Genomic DNA, 20641 nt, shown 5'->3' on the forward strand with positions numbered 1-20641 from the left:
TTATATTAATTTGATACCTGTTGTCAAAAAAATGAGGAATAGAATTGAAAAACCTAAAAATTTTAAGATTTAAGAAAAAGGCAAGGGTGTGTTTATTTATAAAAAAACAATTTTCTGTCTTATATTTAACATTTTCTGAGTAAACATTTTTCTTAGAAAATAAAAATTAGAAAACAGAATATGAAAAATGCATCCATTTTTAATAATAAAAAATATATTTTAATAATTTAAAAATATTATTCATAATTTTCATAATAAAAAAATAAAATTATACAAAATATTATTGATTTATTTATAATAATCATATCAATTTTTATCATTTTGAAATTTTTTTAAAATAAATTATATAATTGTAAGTATATTTTATGCAATAATAAAATCAATTACACATTAATTATAATAAAAAATAAAAATATTTAACTAAGTTATTTAAATTTTTTTTAATATTTCAATAAAAATAATTTTTTTTTAAAATTATAGATTTTAATTTTAAAAGTCTTTTTTATAATAGAAAATAGTTATAAATAACTTCCTGGCATAGTTATAAACCTTTTATTATAAAAAAATATAGAGAATAACTTAAAGTTATTTTTCAAAATCTTAATTAAATTTTGAAAAGTAGAATTTTTTTTTTTTAATTCTCCAAATAGAAAACTGACAGATTTGATAATGAGAGTTTGATTTTCAAAACTACTCTATCAAAATTATAGTCAGAACGCTGATTAGGTGTGAACATTTGGTTTGAACTCAACTGAATTTTATCAAACTTAACATGTTTATCATATCATGGACCTTTTCAATGAACTACACTTTAACTAGAACATGTTTATTGCCGAACATAAACTCCATTAATGGCCTTAAATTAAAATTAACGTTAACTCAGTCTGTATAGGACCAGGTCACGTTGAGGCCTGAACTCTCCTAATTCAGTTCAATATACGCCTCTGGATGTTTTGAAAATTATGAGAACAGATGTTACTTCTGAATACCTTGACACTCTGTGAAAAACGCATGGATTTTAGCCTCACAGAAGATAAACCCATGCAAAGAAATTCATTTGCACAATCATAAAAAGAATTGTGTTACTATTGACCTTCCTATTTCTTAAGAATGTTTCCACTTCCAAGCTTCTATGCTTCATGAGCTATATCACTATATCTACATACTTTCACATTGTCTAAACTCTACAGAGGCATAATGGTATAATTCTGGCACAATGGGCTCACAGACCTGAACAAAAGCTTGCTATAAATTTAGATAGAAGAGCTACGATCTTAGACCAATATCTAGTTTGTTGTTGCACCCAGTCATCATTCAAATGTACTCAATTTTGGTTCCACAAGCCATACCAAAAAATTGTGCCACAAGCCATAGCAAAAAATTCTGCCACATGCCAATACCAGCACTGTTTCTTTACGTGGGATATTGGATACAACAGATGAGCAGAATGTAGTACCTGGAAACAAACTTCATTTGCTAAAATTTACGCAATAAAGAACCGTACAAGCATAATTCCTTCATTCAGCATATGCAATTCATAATTCAAGACTGTAATGTAAAGCAACCAATACAAGCAATGTAGGTTTTATACTATACAAAGAGAATAAAAGTGAAAGAATAAGCACAACAGACAACACATAACATAACCACTATATTTCTAATCATATAGAATCAGACCTTAGTTAAAGCTCAAAAGAAGACCTGATCTTTTAAAGCCTGATTAACAAGCTTAAAAGCAGAACAGTTCCGTGTTGTGATGGAGTTACTACTTTTTAGCCATTTTAGTCAATGCCTTTGCTTCCATTAGCCTCCACATATACCAAGACCCAACAGACCTGTAAGGCCTCCACTTCTCACAAACTTGCTCCATTTGCAATGGCTGTGGCAAATCTTTAAGCCCATACAAGCTCTGCATTCCTTTCCTCACACCAAGATCACCTACCGGCAAGACATCAGGCCTATGCAGCGAAAATATCATAAACATATGCACAGACCAAACCCCAATTCCCTTAACAGCAGTCAAGCTAGTTAAAAGTGTATCGTCATTCATTTCAAGAATAGATGAATCTGATAAAGACCCATTTCGAAATTTGTCTGCTAGGTCATGGAGATAGGTTGCTTTTCGACCAGAAATTCCAATTTCTCTTAGCTGATTAGCAGAGAGCGATAGTACGTTTTCCGGAACGACGCCGGATTCGCCTCCACAGAGAGTCAGAAAGCGTGTGTAGATTGATTTGGCAGCATTTGTAGCTAGTTGTTGATAAAGAATGCTTCTTGATAAAGATATAAATGGTGGGCTATGAGAATCGAATGTGGGTGGCTTATGGGTTTCAATTAGAGTCGCGATGAGAGGATCTGAATTGCGTAGATGTTCAAGAGCGAGGTCGATTTCGCCTTTGATAGATAACGGTTTAAGTATGGAAAGCGGAGATGAGATGGTACTAGCGGTTGTGGTTGTTGTTGTGGTGGTGGTTTTAGTGGTGGAAAGTTTTCGGATTTTTCGGGTTCGGAATGGGATTTTGGAAGAGGAAGAAGAGGGGGTTATGGAAATATTAGTTGCGGCGGCGGCAGATTGTGTAGTGGAGGAAGGTTTAGAAAGGGAACGAGAGAGGGATCGTGTTATGGGCTTACCCATTATGAGAATGCGACTGGTTGGGTTTTTTTTGTCGGAAATGGCGGCAGTTGCGGTGATTGTTATTCAGGTGAGGGTGAAAATGTCAAAATGATCATCCAATTGGGATGTTCGCTGACAGTTGATAGATGTATGCATCATGCATGACAAATTGCTCCTCTCACGAATCGTAACAATTTTTGTCAAATACATTAAATTTAGGTCAATTAGTGTGTTTGGAGCAAATGAATCCACCGAATCGTTGATAGCCGTAGAATATATTTGTAAATAAAATTTATATAAAGTTTATTTATAAATAAATTTTTTATACTTAATATGTTATAAATTAAAAGAAAAAATTCAATTGAATTATATAAAATTATATTTAAAATAAATTTTTAATAAAAATTTATTTATTTTTATTTTTTAAAATACTCTTAACATAATAATTTAAAAAAATAAATATCAATTTAATTTATTGTTTACAATATAATAACGTTGTTGTTTCTTTATCCAAATATAGATAATAAAATTCATATAAATAAATACAATCACATTTTACCTCTAATTAATTAATTATACAGATATAATTAAATAAATTCATATAACAAATAAAATTGTGTGGGTAGTTGTCGAAGAAATGAAGCACTGCGTTCTACACAAGAGTTCATATCCTAGAAAAATCATTGAAGCTGGCACTATTAATTTACTTTTTGCTCTTCGATTAAAATAATAATAATTATTATTATAGAATAAAGTTGTTAGCAAAAGATAATTTAAAATAATTTTTATCTAAAGCTGAAAGAAGATGACGGTGGAGAAGCAGTTAAGAAAAATTAGAAAGTGTTTTGAACGGAGGATAGTTTTGTCGATATAAATTTTAATAGTTTAATTTTATGAAATTCATTTAAAAATTCAATTGATTTTAATAGAATTTAAATAAGACATATCAAATTCTAAAAATTCAAATTTGTATTTTTTTTCATTCTAAATACAAAATTTTAGATTTTCAAATCAATTTCATAAAATTATATAGAATTCATTCATTCCAAATAGGCCGAATATACGAGAATATTTCGAAATTTAGATTTTTAATTTCACTTTATTTTAATATTTCTATTAATTTTACCCTAATTTCAATCTTTTAGTGCAATATTACTCTTAATTGCAATATGGAATTATAAATATAAAAATATTCCCTCCATTTTTTAATCATCACTTAATGGTAATAAAATTTTAAAAAATAAAAATTTGAAAAAAAAAACTCATTCCTTACAAAATTATTGTTGCACGGATTAAATTTTAGTTTTAAAAATAAATATGCTAATTAATAAATTAATAGCGTAAATTTCTACTAATTATAAAAAAAATTACAAAGCATAGCATAAAAATTAAATTAATAAAATATAAAATTTTAATTAATTATTGTATTTTCATATTATCTATATTTTAAGATGAAAATCTTTTCCTTGTAATTTTTTGGATGGTAGTACAAATAAATTGTTATTCAATTTAATAAAAAAATAAATAAATAACTATTATAAATAATTTAAATAATATTATTTACCTAGCTCAAAGGAAAAGATTACTGTTTGTCATGTATATCAACAAAGAGATCATCTTTGTGTTATTACATCTCGTGTAAGTTTCGTATTATATCCATTCTAACGCCATTATTACTAGTAGTTCAATGAACGAATATTTGCATTATTACATCTTGGGTGAATTTGGTCATTATTATTAAAAGTTCAATGAACAAATATTTAATTTATGACTTAAGAGATCATCGTACCGATCAAATATATATAATAAGACTTCATTATTTTGTAAAATTTTAAAATTTAATTTTTAATGGCAAAATACATAATTTAAGTCCTAAACTTTAACAAAAAAAAAAAAAAATCATTGTGGCATTTTGAATGTTAAAATCGAGCTTGGTACACTGAACTTCAATTTTTGTAATAATTTAACACTTTCTTACACTAAAAACAGTGCTCCATCCATTACAAAAAGATAATCTACTTTCTTTTTTTATACAGATCGAGAAATCAAAGTTATTATGGTTAGTGGATAATTTTATTGTTATAACTTTCTTGTTATATCTATTTTAAATAACACATGAGTAATTATTATATTAAAACAATAAAGACTTTATTGATAATATAAATTCAAAAATATAAATTGAAATTAACGAGAGTAACCAACATTCATAACTTTTTAAAAATCAAGAGGGAAAAAAAAGGTTAATATATGAATTTAAAGTAAGACTTACTTGGAAAAAATAAGGAATTAATGAGTGTAAGTCAAAATAAGATAAAACTTAATAAAGGTAAAATAGGCAATTTAAAAATTAACTATAATGTAAAAGATTTACTATTCTTTCGGTCTTTTAAAACTTTGTGTATGAAATATTTCCAAGTAATGAAATCTTTTTTTCTTTTTTGATTTTGTTCTTTCAGTCTTTAAGAAATTCCTTCTTGTTCGGAATACAGAAAAACACCAAGCTCTCTTGAATTGTTTTAACCCCTTGTTTTTTCTGTTCTTTTGAATTTATCATTGATTCTTATTTTAAGTGTTGAGCTGCTTGGGCTCGAAAATGCTACATTGAGCTCGGATTTGATTTGTTTTGTAGTGCTCAAATAGTCTAATAAGATGGCAACTTTAGGCTTAAGTTAATTGTTGGAATCGAACACCAATGACTGTTTAAGTTCGATTGTTTAGTGAGCTATTTGAGCTGACATGGACCGTTTAAATTCTAATTCAAAGGAGTTGCTTAAGTATGTTTATACAAGTTTTATATAGGGCAATCTCTCAAATAATTTTCACGTATCCAGGGCACACAGTAGGACAAGCGAAAAAAGACGTTTGAATGAGCGAAATATATATGCAACTCAAATTTATATTTTGTTGAATTATTAAAGATTTTAATTTTATTGGTTGAAAAATAAAGATAATTCAATTATTAAAGATTTTAATTTCCTATTTAAATATAAATTCTATTGAATAAAATAATAAATTATATTATATAAAATATATATGGTAAGAAATAAAATTTTAAGGATTTTAATTTTATTGGTTGAAAAATAAAGCTAATTTAATATTAAGGATATAAATTTTCTATTTAAATATAAATTCTATTGGATAAAAATATATATTATATAACATATATATGGTAAGAACATAAACTTTAAGAATTTTAATTTTATTGGTTGAAAAAGTAAAGATAACTTACTTTTGAATAAATAAATTCATTAGTTTGAAAAAAAAAAAAGAAATAAACATTATTGACTCTTGTTAATATAGTTTGTATTTGTTAATTGAAATTTGTATTCTCTTGACAATTAATACATGTAAAATGTTAGTTAATTTACTTTAGCATCGGATAAAATTCTGTTGTTAATTTGCATAAAAGTATAAATGGGGAAACATTGAATTTCTAAAATATCCCTACGAACTTTTGATTTTATTGATTAATTAAAAATATCATCAAGGATTATTTAGTCATATTCTAATTATGAAACTTTAATTTTATTGGTTGAAAAATAAAGATAATTTAATTTTGATTGGTTATATTAATTTCCTATTTGAATCTAAATTCTATTAGAAAGTTTAATCTAATTCTAAATAGGAAATTAACCAATTTAAGACTTTAATTTTATTAGTTGATTAGGAATTTAATATCATTAATATTAAATTATTCAATTTAATATTATAAACTCAATCTTATTCTAATTAGAAATTTATCTTTTAATATCATTCTAATGAGGATTTTGTCATATCATAACAATATATATATATATATATATTTGTTGCTTTTGACTATCAAGAATTATTACATAAAAACTTTTATTTGAAATTATTGAGTTTGTAATCATATCTTCTACTTATGGTAAGTACTCTTACATATTTTTAATTTTAGTAATTGATTAAAAATATTATTAAGGCTAATTTAATCTTATTTTAATTAGAAAATTGTTGATTTTACTGATATTTATTGGTTGATTAAAAATATCATTAAAAATAATTTAACCCTATTCTAATTAGAAAAATTTTAATTTTATTGATTGATTAAAATTATATAATAATTTTTAATTAGATTAGTTATATTAGTTTTCTTAATCAGATTATTATAATTAATTAACAAATCTTATTTGTTTCGTTGGGTTCTACAAACAAGTTTCTGTTTCTAAAGTTATAATCTGAATTGATTTTTATTAATTAACATGATTTCATTTTTCTTCCGTTGCCAAGAGTTGGGAAAGGGTTCTACAAATATTTTAGCAATGAAATTTTTATCCATTGTTAAAGTTATAACCATAAATTGATAACCTGTTTTGCATCTTTTTCTCTTTTCTTCCTCCTTTTATTTTATATTTTATTAGGATTATAAGATTAATAATTGTCATGATAATATTTTTATTTTTTATTTTTTAGTTTCAAGTATTTGGATGGAAGTAAGGTAACCATAAGAATTCTAATATTCAAATTATAATATAATAGTAAATCATAATTTTTTTTATATATATGAATTCTAAATTTTATTTGTATTTTATTGGTTGACTAACAATATTATTACTTATATATTGTGGCTCAATTGGCAACGCAGGTTGGGCAAGTAAGAAGAGCTCTTGGTTCGATCCCACTAAATGCACCTGTAGAGAGGGTGAGGAACCTTAACTATGACTAAGTCCCGAGCCGGATTAGGCGGTCTCTAATAAAGGGTTTGGATATCGGTGGTTTACAAAAAAAAAAAAAAAAAACAAACAATATGATTGATTAATGATAATTTATTCTCATCCTAATTAGAAAAATTTTAATTTTATTGGTGGATTAAAATTATATAAGAATTTTTAATTAGATTGGTTAATACTATTCAATTAAACATATAAAACTAGAAAATATAAAAATAGAAAACCGGAAGTTTTTTTTATAACCCGACCCTAAAATAAAAATCAATTATCAAATAAAGTTGAAGATTGTGTTAAGAAATACAAAGTATATGTTAAAATTTTTTAACTCAATTGAAGGAAAATTATATAAATTTATTTTATATTAATTTAAATTGCTAAAAACATTTTTAATAGTTGAAATAAAACTATTAATAAAATAATTAAATGATTAAATAATAAATGATAAATTGATATCTATGATTACCTTAGCTATATTAGCTAATTCTTATAATATATAATTCTAAAAAAATAATAAAAATAATAATATACTTATTATAATATTATAATATACCTATTATAATATACTTGTTCATTTTGTCTACATACATATTATAATATTTACAGTAAAATATTGAATAAAGAAATACTTAATTAATATACTTATTTTTTATTTAATAATTTATTATCATTTTTATTATGTAAAAAAATTTACTATCATTTTTATAAAATTATAGAAAAATCAATAAACTATATTTAAAAAAATAAAAATACAGAATAAGTATAATGAATTTTCACGTGCAAAGCACGTACTTAATGTTGTATATATCAACTGTGTAATTTGAAGTTTTTAAAAAATTTAACCAGGACGAGATGAGAAAACTAAAAATTAAAATTCCTTCTGACACTCTTCAAAGGTTAAAAATATAATAACTTCAAAAAAAACCCTTCTTTTAAAATAATCCTCCTCTCATGTAATTTAAAAACTCAACTTTCCGTTGGCTTACCTCACTTTATTTACCTTCAAAGAACCTCGATCCAATCCTCCAAACAATAGGTAATAATAGTTTAATAATATCAACTTTATGGAGTAACCTGCAACTCCCGGTTACCCATTACGCCAGGCTAACCTAAGCCACCTTATCATCTTCCTTCTTCTTGTCTTTTTGTACAGAGAGACAGAAAGAGAATCTAACTTTGTGTTTGTATTATTCTGCGTGTATGTACATAGTTTTTGTGCCAGAGCAAGAGAGAATCGTTGATCTATTATTCGACACGCAAAACTGAGATTTGAATATAATACCCTTTGGTTTCCAAGCAGTTTTTTGCTGTGTAGAAACGAGAGATGGTGGGTATTTTCTCAAGATTTTCTGTTGGCAGAGTTGGCCATAGGAGAGCCCAAAGTGCACTTGTAAGAATCCTGTCTCTTCATCTTTTTCTCTTTCTATTGTTAAAAAATTTGAACTACCATGTTTAGCCTCTGTAAGCTTATGTTCAATAATCCTGTGGGAGCAATTTCTTGCATGGGTTGACTTTTTTCAAGCTGGAATTGGTTTGGTTGTTGATTTTTGATGTAGTTTCAATACAATTCCAGTTGGTTATTATCAAATTTATTTGATTTTTACTGTTTATCTTTTTCAAAAATTCTGTCTATTAGATTTGGATGATTTCTGATGTTCCTTTGTTAGGATTGCTTGATTTTGGACTATTTTCTCATATATATATATATATATATATATATATATATATATATATATATATATATATAAGTATTTATGGTTTAGGGGTTATTTAATGGTATGATTTGTTAGTGGTACTGGTATCATTGTCTCCATACAAATCAGGTTAACTAATTCTTTCAATTTCTACGTTCACAGCCATTTTCAATTTCTATTTCTATCTTACATCTCTAGTTAAGCCTTCATAGGACACAAATGGTTTATTTTTACCAGTGGTCGCTTAATATGTGACTTTGTATGGTGCAGGATGAGAGGGAAGTATTGCCCCCAATTACCGAAGTGAACAGGGCGTCTACCGCTGCTGCTCCACATGGAATTGAAGTAGCGGTAGAGTTTAAGCCAGTTGAGCACCCAATTGAGCCTCCCAACAGTGATCAACCAATTCAATGCCCATTGCCAGAACATTCGATTCTTAATGTAAGCTTTTTTGCCCCCTCTATTGTTCATGAAGTTTGTGTTATGTTGGTGTTTTCATCTGTTTTTATGATATCTTTCTGTTGATTTGGAGAGAATTTCATGCAATTGATGCAACTCAAGGTAACATGTTTCGTTCACTTGGAAATGGAATGGGAATGGATGCCACAACTCCAAGTTTATTTTTTCATTTTTAAATGGCTAAACAGATTTTCTTGTTCCTATTAAAAATTATACCTATAAACAGTAAACAGATATCATCTCAACATAAATTCAAATTATTCAAATATATATATATAGAAAAAATCGAATTCCTTTGAACCAAACAAAAAATTGAATTCTATTCAAAGAATTGCATTTTTTTCCCAATTCTGGAGTGATCCAAATGTGAATTTATTGTAATTTCTCATGGAATTTTGCTGGTACATATAAATTTGAAGTGTGACCTATTTGTCACTTGTCTTCAACTTCAGATGTAAATTTTTACGTCATAATTCATGTGTGATAACCCTTCCATCAAATAACATAATTTTTTCATATCCTTTCTCAATATGGTGTTCGTGGATGCTGTTCACACAATGGTAAAACCTTGCCTGCAACATTCTATCTCGTGTTATTTTGGTTTGCAGCTTGTTCACAAATCCTGGCTTTTCATGTGAGTTCGTAATCTTCCTAGCTATAGGATTTCACGAGCAGCATGCTTGTGTCTTGTGGAATAGGGAGGAAGTTTCGTACATTTGAGGGGATAAAATGGATAGACTATTCATACATACACTTGTAGTTTACTGCCTTCATATGGCAACTACTGCAAGGTATGAATAAAACATTAATGAGATGGAAATAGTTAAAGACCACTAATAAAATGGTGCACCAATACTAGATATGGAATGAAACATAAATAAAGCAAACAGTTAAAGTCAGCCCACTACACCACACGCACCATGCATGATCAATGAGAGTTGGTGCTCTAACAGATAACAAGATTAACCATAGCTTATGGACAAAGTGCAATCAGTTGAGAATGCTTTGGAGTTTGAAAGCAGAATTGGTACTGTTATGGTCCTCTGTCACTGGCTGAGAACTATACAGAATTAGCCATTGTCAAGAGATAGAGCCTTCTAGTTCCTTTTCAACAACTCCAAGGGTAGAGGTTCAGGTATGAGTACAGAAATTTGACATTGAGGAAGAGGAAAATCTACAATCAGTGTGTTTAAAGAGAAAAATAGTGAACAGACTTCTTTTTTGTTATTAAGATTCTGGATTTTTTCTTATTTAGAAGGTGTTTTGCTTCCTAGTAGTGGTTTAGAATTTATCTTGGGTTAGCGTAGGACAAGCAGTGGGGAATAGGCATTTGATTTGTTTAGATGGCCTGCATACCTAATTTTCTCTTTCATCTTTTTCTCTATTCTAGTCTATTCCTTCCCCCGCATCTAAATAATACATTTCTTTTCTATCCAGCATGCACAATTTTCTGACATGATTTCCTATGTTTCAATTTTTCTTCTCATCTGGCAGTGCCTACTCTGTCCTAATCACAAAATTTTGGCATTTTTAATATAATGTTATTTTCACTTAGAAGATGATGCTCAACTTTAGGAAAAATGGTTTTGTAACTCCTAAACCATAAAGACAAAGATAAAACACCATTTTATAACTTAAACCTTCCATTTTAATTGTTTCTACCAGGCCTTCGTAGTAGTTATAGGACCACTGAATCTGTAAATTTTGGCTCAAGCTGTGAAAGATTTGTGGGGGTTTCAGGGTTGATGTTATAGTTTTGGGTTTGGAAAGGCAATAGAAGGTCCTAGGTAGGGCTGTAAATGAGCCAGACACTCATGAGTTGCTCAAGGCTTGGCTTGGAAAAACCTCGTTTGATTAGCTTAAGTAGCCAAGTTTGAGCTTGCTTATTGAGTTGAACTTGCTTACCAAGCTTGAGCTTGCTTACTGAGTTTGAACTTGCTTACCAAGCTTGGTCTTGCTTTCCTAGTTCATTTAACAAATTAGCCAAGCTTGAGCTTGAACTCAAGTTTGAGCCTGTAAACAGGGGCGGAAGGAGGGGGGAACTGGGAGAGCCCAAACTCAAACAAATTTTAAAACTTTTATCTATAAACAGTGCAAAGAAATTTTTTTTCTTTGATTTGAACCCCTCTTAATTTTGAAAATTTTCTTTTGGCTCCCACTTTTGGAGTCTGGCTCCGCTCTTGCCTGTAAAAGGGTAATTTTGTTTATTTATTTATTATTATTATTTTAAAACTGTAATTCTGCTCGTCTTCAGCCCTAGACCGCGGCTGCTGGCCCTCCAAGCCTCCTTTCATGTTTTTTCGTATATAAGAATTTATATATAGAAGAGAGAGTATATATTAATGTACAAATATATATAGGGAGTAAAAAATTCAACTAATTTCCCCAAAATAATGAAAAAGTTAATCAAAGTATTAAATAAAAATTATACAAAATGCAAAATATATTCAAACAATTGTATTCTATCCCATTTTTTAAACAATATAATAGAGATTCAAATGAAAATATAACTTTTTTGTACGCATCATAGTGTTATTAGTTTTTTGAAAAAGTTTAAACCTTAAATAGCTTTTATTGTTTTTATTTAATTTAAGAAAATAATAGATGCATTTTGTTACAACAAAAAAAGTGACATAATGGTAAACTATTAAGAGAAATGTTTCTCATTTTATTTTAACTATAAGGGGAAAGTATCTATTATAGTTTTTATATGAGAAGTTAATCTTTTGAAATTGGCTTTCCCAACAAAATGTCTAGATTTGTCTGTAGTTAAATCTGGGTGTTAAGAGAAAAAAAAAAAGGGACTGATTCGATATAATTGATTCCTGTATAAGTACAGCCATTGCCTCCACTTTCGCCTTGGCTCTATCCTATCATCTTTATCAGCACAAAAGTGCTATCATGCCTGTAGCAAGAAAATTCCATTTACTTGGCAGCAAACTGTCACCATTATGCCTCCATTTGGAAGAATATGCAATGAGTGGTGGCCCAAGCCAAAAGTGTGTAGAAGTTAGAACAGCAGATTTTCCATGAAATGAAAAATGTTTGGCAGTTGCGAAATTATGGTGCATTACTCATTGCTCAAGGGCTTCGTATTCTGAATGAAGGTAAAGAACACAAAAGAAAAGTTCATGGCACAGCACAGGATATCATGTAACATACTGTTAATTCCTTGAATAAATTATTGGAACTTTTACGAGCTATTAAACTTTTTCATTAGACTCTTCCTTCATCTTTTGTCATTGACCTCCCATTACTTTTAATATGTTAATTTTATTTGTTTCTCCATTATGGCTTATCTAGGAAGATCAAGATGCAACCCAAAAGTTTTAATTGGAGTCCATTATCAATAAGGAAGAAATGCAACCTATAGTCAAACTAGTTATTAAAATATGCAGACATTTAAGTAAAACATTTCTGTTATCAAGTCAACTGCATTTAAAGGTTCATATCACCTTGATGCAGTACAATATCAAAAATTCTGAGATTATAAGGGTTTCTTGCTAGGAAGGTTTGGTGAGTAGGACTCAAATGAAAACTTTGAACCTTGACATTCTTTCAATTTGGGACAATTCTAGTTTACTGAATTTACAAAACAACAAACCTTGTCAGCTTTTGATTGAACTAATAGAAATCATAGAAAAAAAGTATATGCCCAGCACAATTGTTTTAACATTCATCTAGCTAGCATCTTGTCTATGTTCACCATAAAGCTGCATCATGCTGGAGTTTATTCATTCTAAATAAGATGCTCCTGGTTCACTAAATCTAGAAAACGGCACACCACAAGAAATACTTGATAATTAAACTTAAAGTAGAATCTAAAACAACTTTATAATGTTGTTCACTATTTCTTTGACACACTACGGGAAACCTCTATTCTATCTGCACAATATTCTTTCATATCTTGGATTCCTGGGACAGATATTTTTCTACACTTTCAGTTAAAAGAAATTTGAAGGGGCATTTTGTGGGGATCTAATTGGTTGACAAAAATAGTCACAAGGGCGTGGTACAAAAGGGAATGCTGCAATTGGGAGTTATATTTCCAAGGAGAATACTAGATAGTAGAGATGAATTTGTGTTCTGGGCTTTATATCTTCACGGGTGAATTTTTTTTTTTTTTTTTTTTTGATTATGTAAAAGACAAATTGTTTGTTGCAAATGCCTAATTCTTTTTGGTGAGCATTGCTATGTTTTAAGAGATTTTGATATCATGTTCCTCAAACATTAGGATGGAAGAATATGGAAAGAGAGGGTATCTGCAACCGTGCGGAGGAGATCTGACTTGCCTGTCATGAAAGAAGGTGGGTCTCTTGAATCTGAATCTGCTGGGACAAGGCCACGACAATCCAATAGAGTGATTCTACCATCCATCAGTGCTCCTGAACATAATTTACTAAAACTACTTGAAGAATGTAACGCATCGGGGCTCTAAAACGCTGTTTCAGGTTCTGATATGAGTGCTGCGTTACATAATTCCCTTACATAATTTCCTGTCCCTTTCACTACCGGATTATCGACTTTTTTCAGACATATTTACTTGAATACATGTATTACTCTGTCTTTTTTTTTTCACCCATAATGTATATTTAACAGTTCACTTGGAAATGAAGTATATGCTTTGGCATCCTGAGTTCTATCAGTAATTGATTGACTGTTTATAGCAGCATATATAACACTTGACATTTGCACTATGTGGCAAATGTGATTATTGGTATATGATCACCTTTTTCTAGTCTGAATGTGATTAGCTCCTGGATGACCCACTTTAGATTTGTATAGGAATTGAAAATGATAAGAATTGATAGATAGCGACCCTTCTAAGATAGTCTTCATCTTTTCTTTTTAGAAGTATGCTATCAGAATTCTTTTTTTGTCCATGTTGAAGTGTTGATGGTGGGATCCATGCCTCGTACTTATGGTGACTGTTGCAAAATGTTCTAGTTATTCTTGTCTACTGGATGATAGCAATATACCGAGCAGTCTTCATATTTAGCAAACGTTAGAGCTGCAGTTTCCATGTTATGGTGGTTGCCACTAACGTTAGCAATATATGATGACTAGTGTTCTCTGTTGGTGTACGCTAAAGAAATTCTTTTGCAAGCCTATCATGTTCTCTGTTGGCGTAGGCTATAGAACACAAAATTATCTTGGCCTAGTAATCTTCAATTTTGCACTGAACTTTGTGCTTTTTTGCAATATTACAATATTTTTTGTGGCCATTAAGCTATGTTTTGCAAATTTAAAAGGTATGTTTGGTCTAACTATTGATGATAATTGTTCACAGCTTGTGGTTGATAGCTATTAGGTATTAAATAGTGGTTATATATACACACATAACAAACATTACTTTCTATTTTTCATGCATTACATAAACAAAAAAATTAAATTTTTTGTATTAATTTTCAATAATTATTTATTATTTTTAAATAATTATAAATAAAATAGTCTATAAAATATTAATTTGAAGTAAATAATGCTTTGAGCCCAACCCACTCAGGCCCATAGGGCATCACATCCACCCCCGCAGGAGCCGATGTGGGATTTTTGCTGCCGAATCTACTCACCGCTGCACGAATTTGTTTCTAGGTTCAAATCAACTCACAGCTCAAAACACATCTTACTAGTATAAAGTTTATACTTCTTTATGTACATTACTATCACCTTGTGCTTAGCTGACGTGGAATTCGCTTAGGGTGTAATAAAGACTCAATTGGCTTTCTAAATTTGTAAGCAACGCACAATTATCTAAAAATTAACTTTTTATACAATTTACGCTCTAAACTTGCATCAAAAGAATAAACAGTAATTATACCTCGTAAATATTTGGGATTGAGTCACTTAAGTCTCTTTACATTTGAGAAATCCCTGGTTCTGGAAGGCACATGAGTCTGAACGCTATGTTGAATGTGCGACCGAGTGCAGATGAAGGTTGCTCTTATGATAACTTCTGGGTACTGGGTTTCTTCGAGCTTTTCGAAATGTTTATGAAGCTCTAATGTCACTAGTAGATGACAAGGCAAATGTAATACAGTGAAGTAAGCTAAGGATTTTTATTTGATTACGTAAATTCTTTATATTCACTAAATATCTTATTCCAATTTGCAATAGACATATGGTCTTGTGTGATTCAAGAAAATACTGACTTGGACATCATTCATTTATTTTATTTAAGCTTAAATTTTCAATTAAATTTTAAATATTTTGAATAGGAGTTAAAAAAAAAAAACTCCCTTTGTTTTACAAGTGATGCATGGAATGAGATCATAGCGTGTGTTTTTTTTTCCTCACTCTTACAATACGACCGGATTGTTTCTTTAGGATTTTACGTTATTTTGTAACATATATATATATATATATATATATATATATATATATATATATATATATATATATATATATATATATATATATATATATATATATATATATATATATATATATATGTGTGTGTGTGTGTGAAATATATATAGGCTAATATATTTCATCGAAATTATCATGATTTCCATAAATTGCGTGGTATATCTTTGTCTCATTTAACGAAATGATATACCGAAATGATATATGAATATAATGAATATAATCGATTATTTAAATTTTAATAATAATTTATAATATTTAGTTAATTATTAAAAAAAAATGGGTGAAGGGCTATAAATAGCTATGATTGGACTGTACACTACACTTCCGAATTAAAAGAACATAAAAATGTTGCCAGAAATACAAAAAACTATTACATAAACATGAAGAAATAGGAGGAAAAAGAAGCATAAGTCGACTGAATTATCTTAGAATAAAAAGACAACAGTTAAATACAAAAAGAGAAGAAAAAGCTAAAGAGGCAACTGAGGAATTAGAAACGGATGCTTTACTGATGGGTTGAGGAGATGCTTTCGAGGCCCTCGAAGGCTCCCATGGTTCATTCTTTGCCACTTCCCATTAGATTTTGCAGTAACTAATGGACTTGAATCAAATTCTGTTGCAGAAGTGAAAACCAGAAGGCAAAGAATTAGAGTTCTGAATATGAAATTTACTTGCACCATTTTGTGTTTTTCTTTCTTTGAAGGATTATACCTTTTCTGTTTAGGAGAGGAGAGTAGAGATGCAATGGGATAATAAAGAGCTTCAAAAGTGAATGAATACCTTTGCTTTGCTTGGAAGTCACAAATGATTATTGTGGCCTTGGTTGGTTTTTGTCTGTTGTTATTATTGTGTTAGGGACTATTTTCTATTTCTTGTAAATTAAATGAATAAGTTTCTACAAAGGTGCTCCAAGAAATGATTTCTAAGCACTAGTTAATTAAGAGGACATTTGTAATATTTTATTCATTAAGAGAATGATGAAATAAGTTTATTCATTTGAACTGAAACATAAACTGGTTGTCTGAATGAGAAATTTTTCCTATTAGAGTTATGTAATAACCTATATAACTTTCTAGATAAAAAGAAATTGTTCCCTACAATATAAAATGACAGCTTAATAACTGTTAATTTAGATTCATCATTCAAATTCAGCATAAACAAACGAATCTCTAAATAAGTTGAGAAGCTATAAACCATGGAAAAAGACTTCTTAAGGTGACAGTATGCACCAAGTTAAAAAAAAAAAAAAAATAATAATAATGATCGACACAAATAAGAGTATGAGTATCTTTTTAATAGTAACTAATCTTTTTATGATGTGCGTTATACTCGTTATATATTTATTTTTATACTCTTTTAATTCTTTTTTATCTATATAATATTAAAGCATAAGTTTTTATTTAGATTAAAATAAATACAAGTGGTTAATTTATATTACACTTTGTCGTATAAGCTAATTGTAATACAACTTCTTATGTACTTAATTCTATTTTTGTATAATGAAATGATTTTAAACTGAATTGATAATGGTAATCATTTTGGCTATAGTAGTAGTATTACTTGGCCAATATATTAGAAAAAGAAATATATACACGTATACACAAATTCTTAAAACCTAAAAAGTGACCCAAAATAGAAATATATAGTTCTAATTTTTTTCTAATTTTTTAAATATTATTTTCTTTCAAATCAAATAGATTTAGGATATAAGAGAAAAAAAGTCACAAAAAAAAAAAAGTTTAATCATCAAGATGCTATTTATTTATTGCAAGAGAAATATAAATCTCTTACTAAATTAAAATGATAATAGTTACAAATAACGAAAAAGAAAATAAAAAAATAAAAAATAAAAAATAAAAAATTATTATTATTGTCACGACCCGATTCCATGGGCCGGACCGGCATTAGGGCCCAGGTAAGCTTAAGGCCCCCGAGGCTCGTAGTAAGCCTGAAACACTAAAAATTTACTATCTCAATATAATTTTAAACATTCAGCCCATATTTATAGAAAAATAAACCTCAAGATTTTATTAAATCTCGGCCCAAATTTATCAGCTACAACATTCCATAGTTCGGGCGCAATTAACAATACATCATACTTTTAATATGAGCTCACATAATTATATCGTCTATGTTAATACACGACTAATTTTACGCAAATTCTACTGCGGAGTCACTAACTATTTGGTATACATAGCTTTTTATACATATAATTACATAGTAAAATAATTATGGAACTAGGAAAATTTTCTTCTAGCCCTGTGGGAAGGAATATAACTTAACCAAATTAAAGAGAAACTTACTTTCTGAAAAAAATTAAACAAGATATATGAGCCTTCTAAGAAGTAATACTTATTACACAACACACGCATTCACACAAATGTATAAATATATCAATCTACTCATTCGACTAGTTATATGCTTACGCAGCCAGTCACACAAATGGCATATCACCAGCACTCACAATTATTAACATCTTCATATAATCACATCACGTGGAAATTAGTCAGTGGCGTCATTGAAACCCCCGACGAACCGTACTCTCACCTGGCCATCCTCTTAAACGTGTGCACTAGCGAGCCAATCCCCCCGACCGGTTTAATCCTCACATGACCAGTCCTCTCATTGTTTTTCTATTCTCTCTTTTCTTTTCCATACCAACAGGAGGCCACCCTGTGGTTTTCCATATCATTCATATCATATCATCAGATGCACACGGGGGCGCCAATCTCCCCATACATGGCCAACGGTAGTCCGTCCTCACAATCCCATGGTGACCCACTTCATCCCAATTCCACACAAACATGGTAAAACATTGTCACATCACAACTAATCAAACATTGCAATTAATTGCAGACATATTGATCAGTCAAACATCGTAATGCAATAAACAATTAGACATCCATACTCAAATGCAAATAAATAGATAAATAATATTAACAATAAACAACAACGATAAAATAAAAGATAATAATAAACAATAACAATGAAAAGAAATAAATAATCGAATAATTAAATGAATAATAATGATAATAAATAAATAATTAGAGCACTCTATTTATTATGTATTAAGTTATAGAATTAATCTAAATAAACTTATTAATTATGTTATTAATTAAAACTAGTCTAGGTTCCATCGAAATTTCGGCAGCTCCTCTCCTAAAATTTGACTAAACCACAATTCAACAATATAATATCAAAGCCCATCCGTCAGGCAATTCAAATCAACTCTTCCCGTCCGCCATAACCTTATTTATCAATTATTCGATTAATAATTCACACAACCCATCCATCGGGCAATCAATTCAACCAACCCATTCGCTTCAAACTACATGTATCATCCATCAAACTCACACATATACACTTAATAGTTCCAAATTAACTAATTAACAAATTATATTAACCTCCAAGCATGATTCAATGATATTATTAATTGCTCTAAAACTATTTACTTGTTTAAGCCTTAAATTATAACTCTCCCCTACCAATATTTATTAAAATTCCTAAATTAGCTTACATAAATATTAGCTAGGAATTCTTATCTCAACACTGAACCTTCTAGTTGTAACTAATGTTCATGAAATATATATAACAATATGCAGAATTAATTTGCATTTACATTATACCGACTGATTCTTAGCAAAATTATATTTGATTGATTATTCGTTCAAATTCTATTTAATTTACTTTATTACTCAATTAAATTCATTAGTTAATTAATTAATTCCTTATATACAACAATTGAGAATTTAGTCTTAGAGCGTACCAATTGAGAATCGGGTGACGATTCCATGATCAGAGCGGAGAGAAGAAGAGAATTCTGTCTCTCGGGACCTCGCCGGAGTGTCACCCCGCCGCCAGCCGCTGTGCACGGTGGCCGGAAAGTTGTGGCCGCTCAGAGCCGAACGCTCTCCATGCCATCTGGCTCGATTCTTCCCCAAAAGTCCGTTTTTGGCATTCGTTTTGCGAGATCGATTTTCTAGCTGGCCGAAATGAGCCCGACAGTCACCCCTTTCACCGCCGCTCTTGCGGTTTCTTCCTACATGCTCCATCGCCGGATTTGTTTGAAGGAAAGTGATCGCGTGGAGGAATGGAGTTGTCTGAGACTCTCCTTAAAGTCTCTCATCGCCGAAATCGCTAGACTTCGCCGAAAAATTGAAGAGCAGGTGCAGTTGGTGGAGACAGCTTTGATCGCACCTCTGGAGGTCCGATCGGGGCGAGAGAAGGCTGGGAAACGAACCGGCGACTCTAGGGAAGCCGATCGCCACCTCCCTTGCGTCGGATGGTGGCCGAAAACGGCTGAGGGAGGGGGGCTAGTGCTGCCACTCCCGCTCAACGAAGAAAGAAGAAGAAGAGGGTAAGAAAAAGGAAATGAGTCGGTTTCTAGATCTTTTCGGTTCGATTCGAATCGGTTTGGTCCGATTCAATGATTTGGCTCGATTTTTGCTCGGTTTGCAGGTTTTTCACTTGGTTTTCAAGCTATTTATGTGGTTTTCGAAAAATCAATTTGATTTCCGAGTCTGGTTCAATTTATGTTGATTATTTTAGTTAGGTTCCGAAATTTTTTCTCCATTTACTGAATAATAATAAAAAATATTAATAGTAACGATATTTGATTTTAGGATAATTAATTTTTATATATTCGTAATAGATTAAATTGCTGGAGTTTCATATTATTTCTTGAAAATTTTAACTGTTCTCAAATCGAAAATTTCGATGATATATTTGGGCTTAAGCCCAACTCGCAAACTTGAGCTCGAATTGAGATTTTATTCTACTTGCAGCCCACACGATCAAAATTTATGATTTTTGATTGAATAAAA

At 29.7% G+C, this 20641-nt stretch overlaps 2 protein-coding genes across 2 annotated transcripts; one reads left to right on the forward strand and one right to left on the reverse strand.

Annotated features, from left to right (window-relative positions):
* Positions 1-1472: 1472 nt before the first annotated feature.
* LOC105632746 (alkylbase DNA glycosidase-like protein mag2) lies at positions 1473-2838 on the reverse strand. Its single transcript, XM_012215185.4, has one exon. It carries the CDS (start codon positions 2633-2635, stop codon positions 1766-1768), a length of 870 nt encoding a protein of 289 aa, XP_012070575.1. The 5' UTR covers positions 2636-2838; the 3' UTR covers positions 1473-1765.
* A 5643-nt stretch (positions 2839-8481) lies between these two features.
* LOC105632747 (cystic fibrosis transmembrane conductance regulator) lies at positions 8482-14082 on the forward strand. Its single transcript, XM_012215186.4, has 3 exons — positions 8482-8689; positions 9264-9434; positions 13687-14082. The coding sequence occupies exons 1-3, from the start codon at positions 8624-8626 to the stop codon at positions 13888-13890; spliced, it is 441 nt and encodes a 146-aa protein (XP_012070576.1). The 5' UTR covers positions 8482-8623; the 3' UTR covers positions 13891-14082.
* Positions 14083-20641: the final 6559 nt, after the last annotated feature.

Source organism: Jatropha curcas, chromosome 4, assembly GCF_041381405.1.
Source record: "Jatropha curcas cultivar XTBG-Jc1 chromosome 4, XTBG_Jcur_1.0, whole genome shotgun sequence".
Classification (NCBI taxonomy): domain Eukaryota; kingdom Viridiplantae; phylum Streptophyta; class Magnoliopsida; order Malpighiales; family Euphorbiaceae; genus Jatropha; species Jatropha curcas.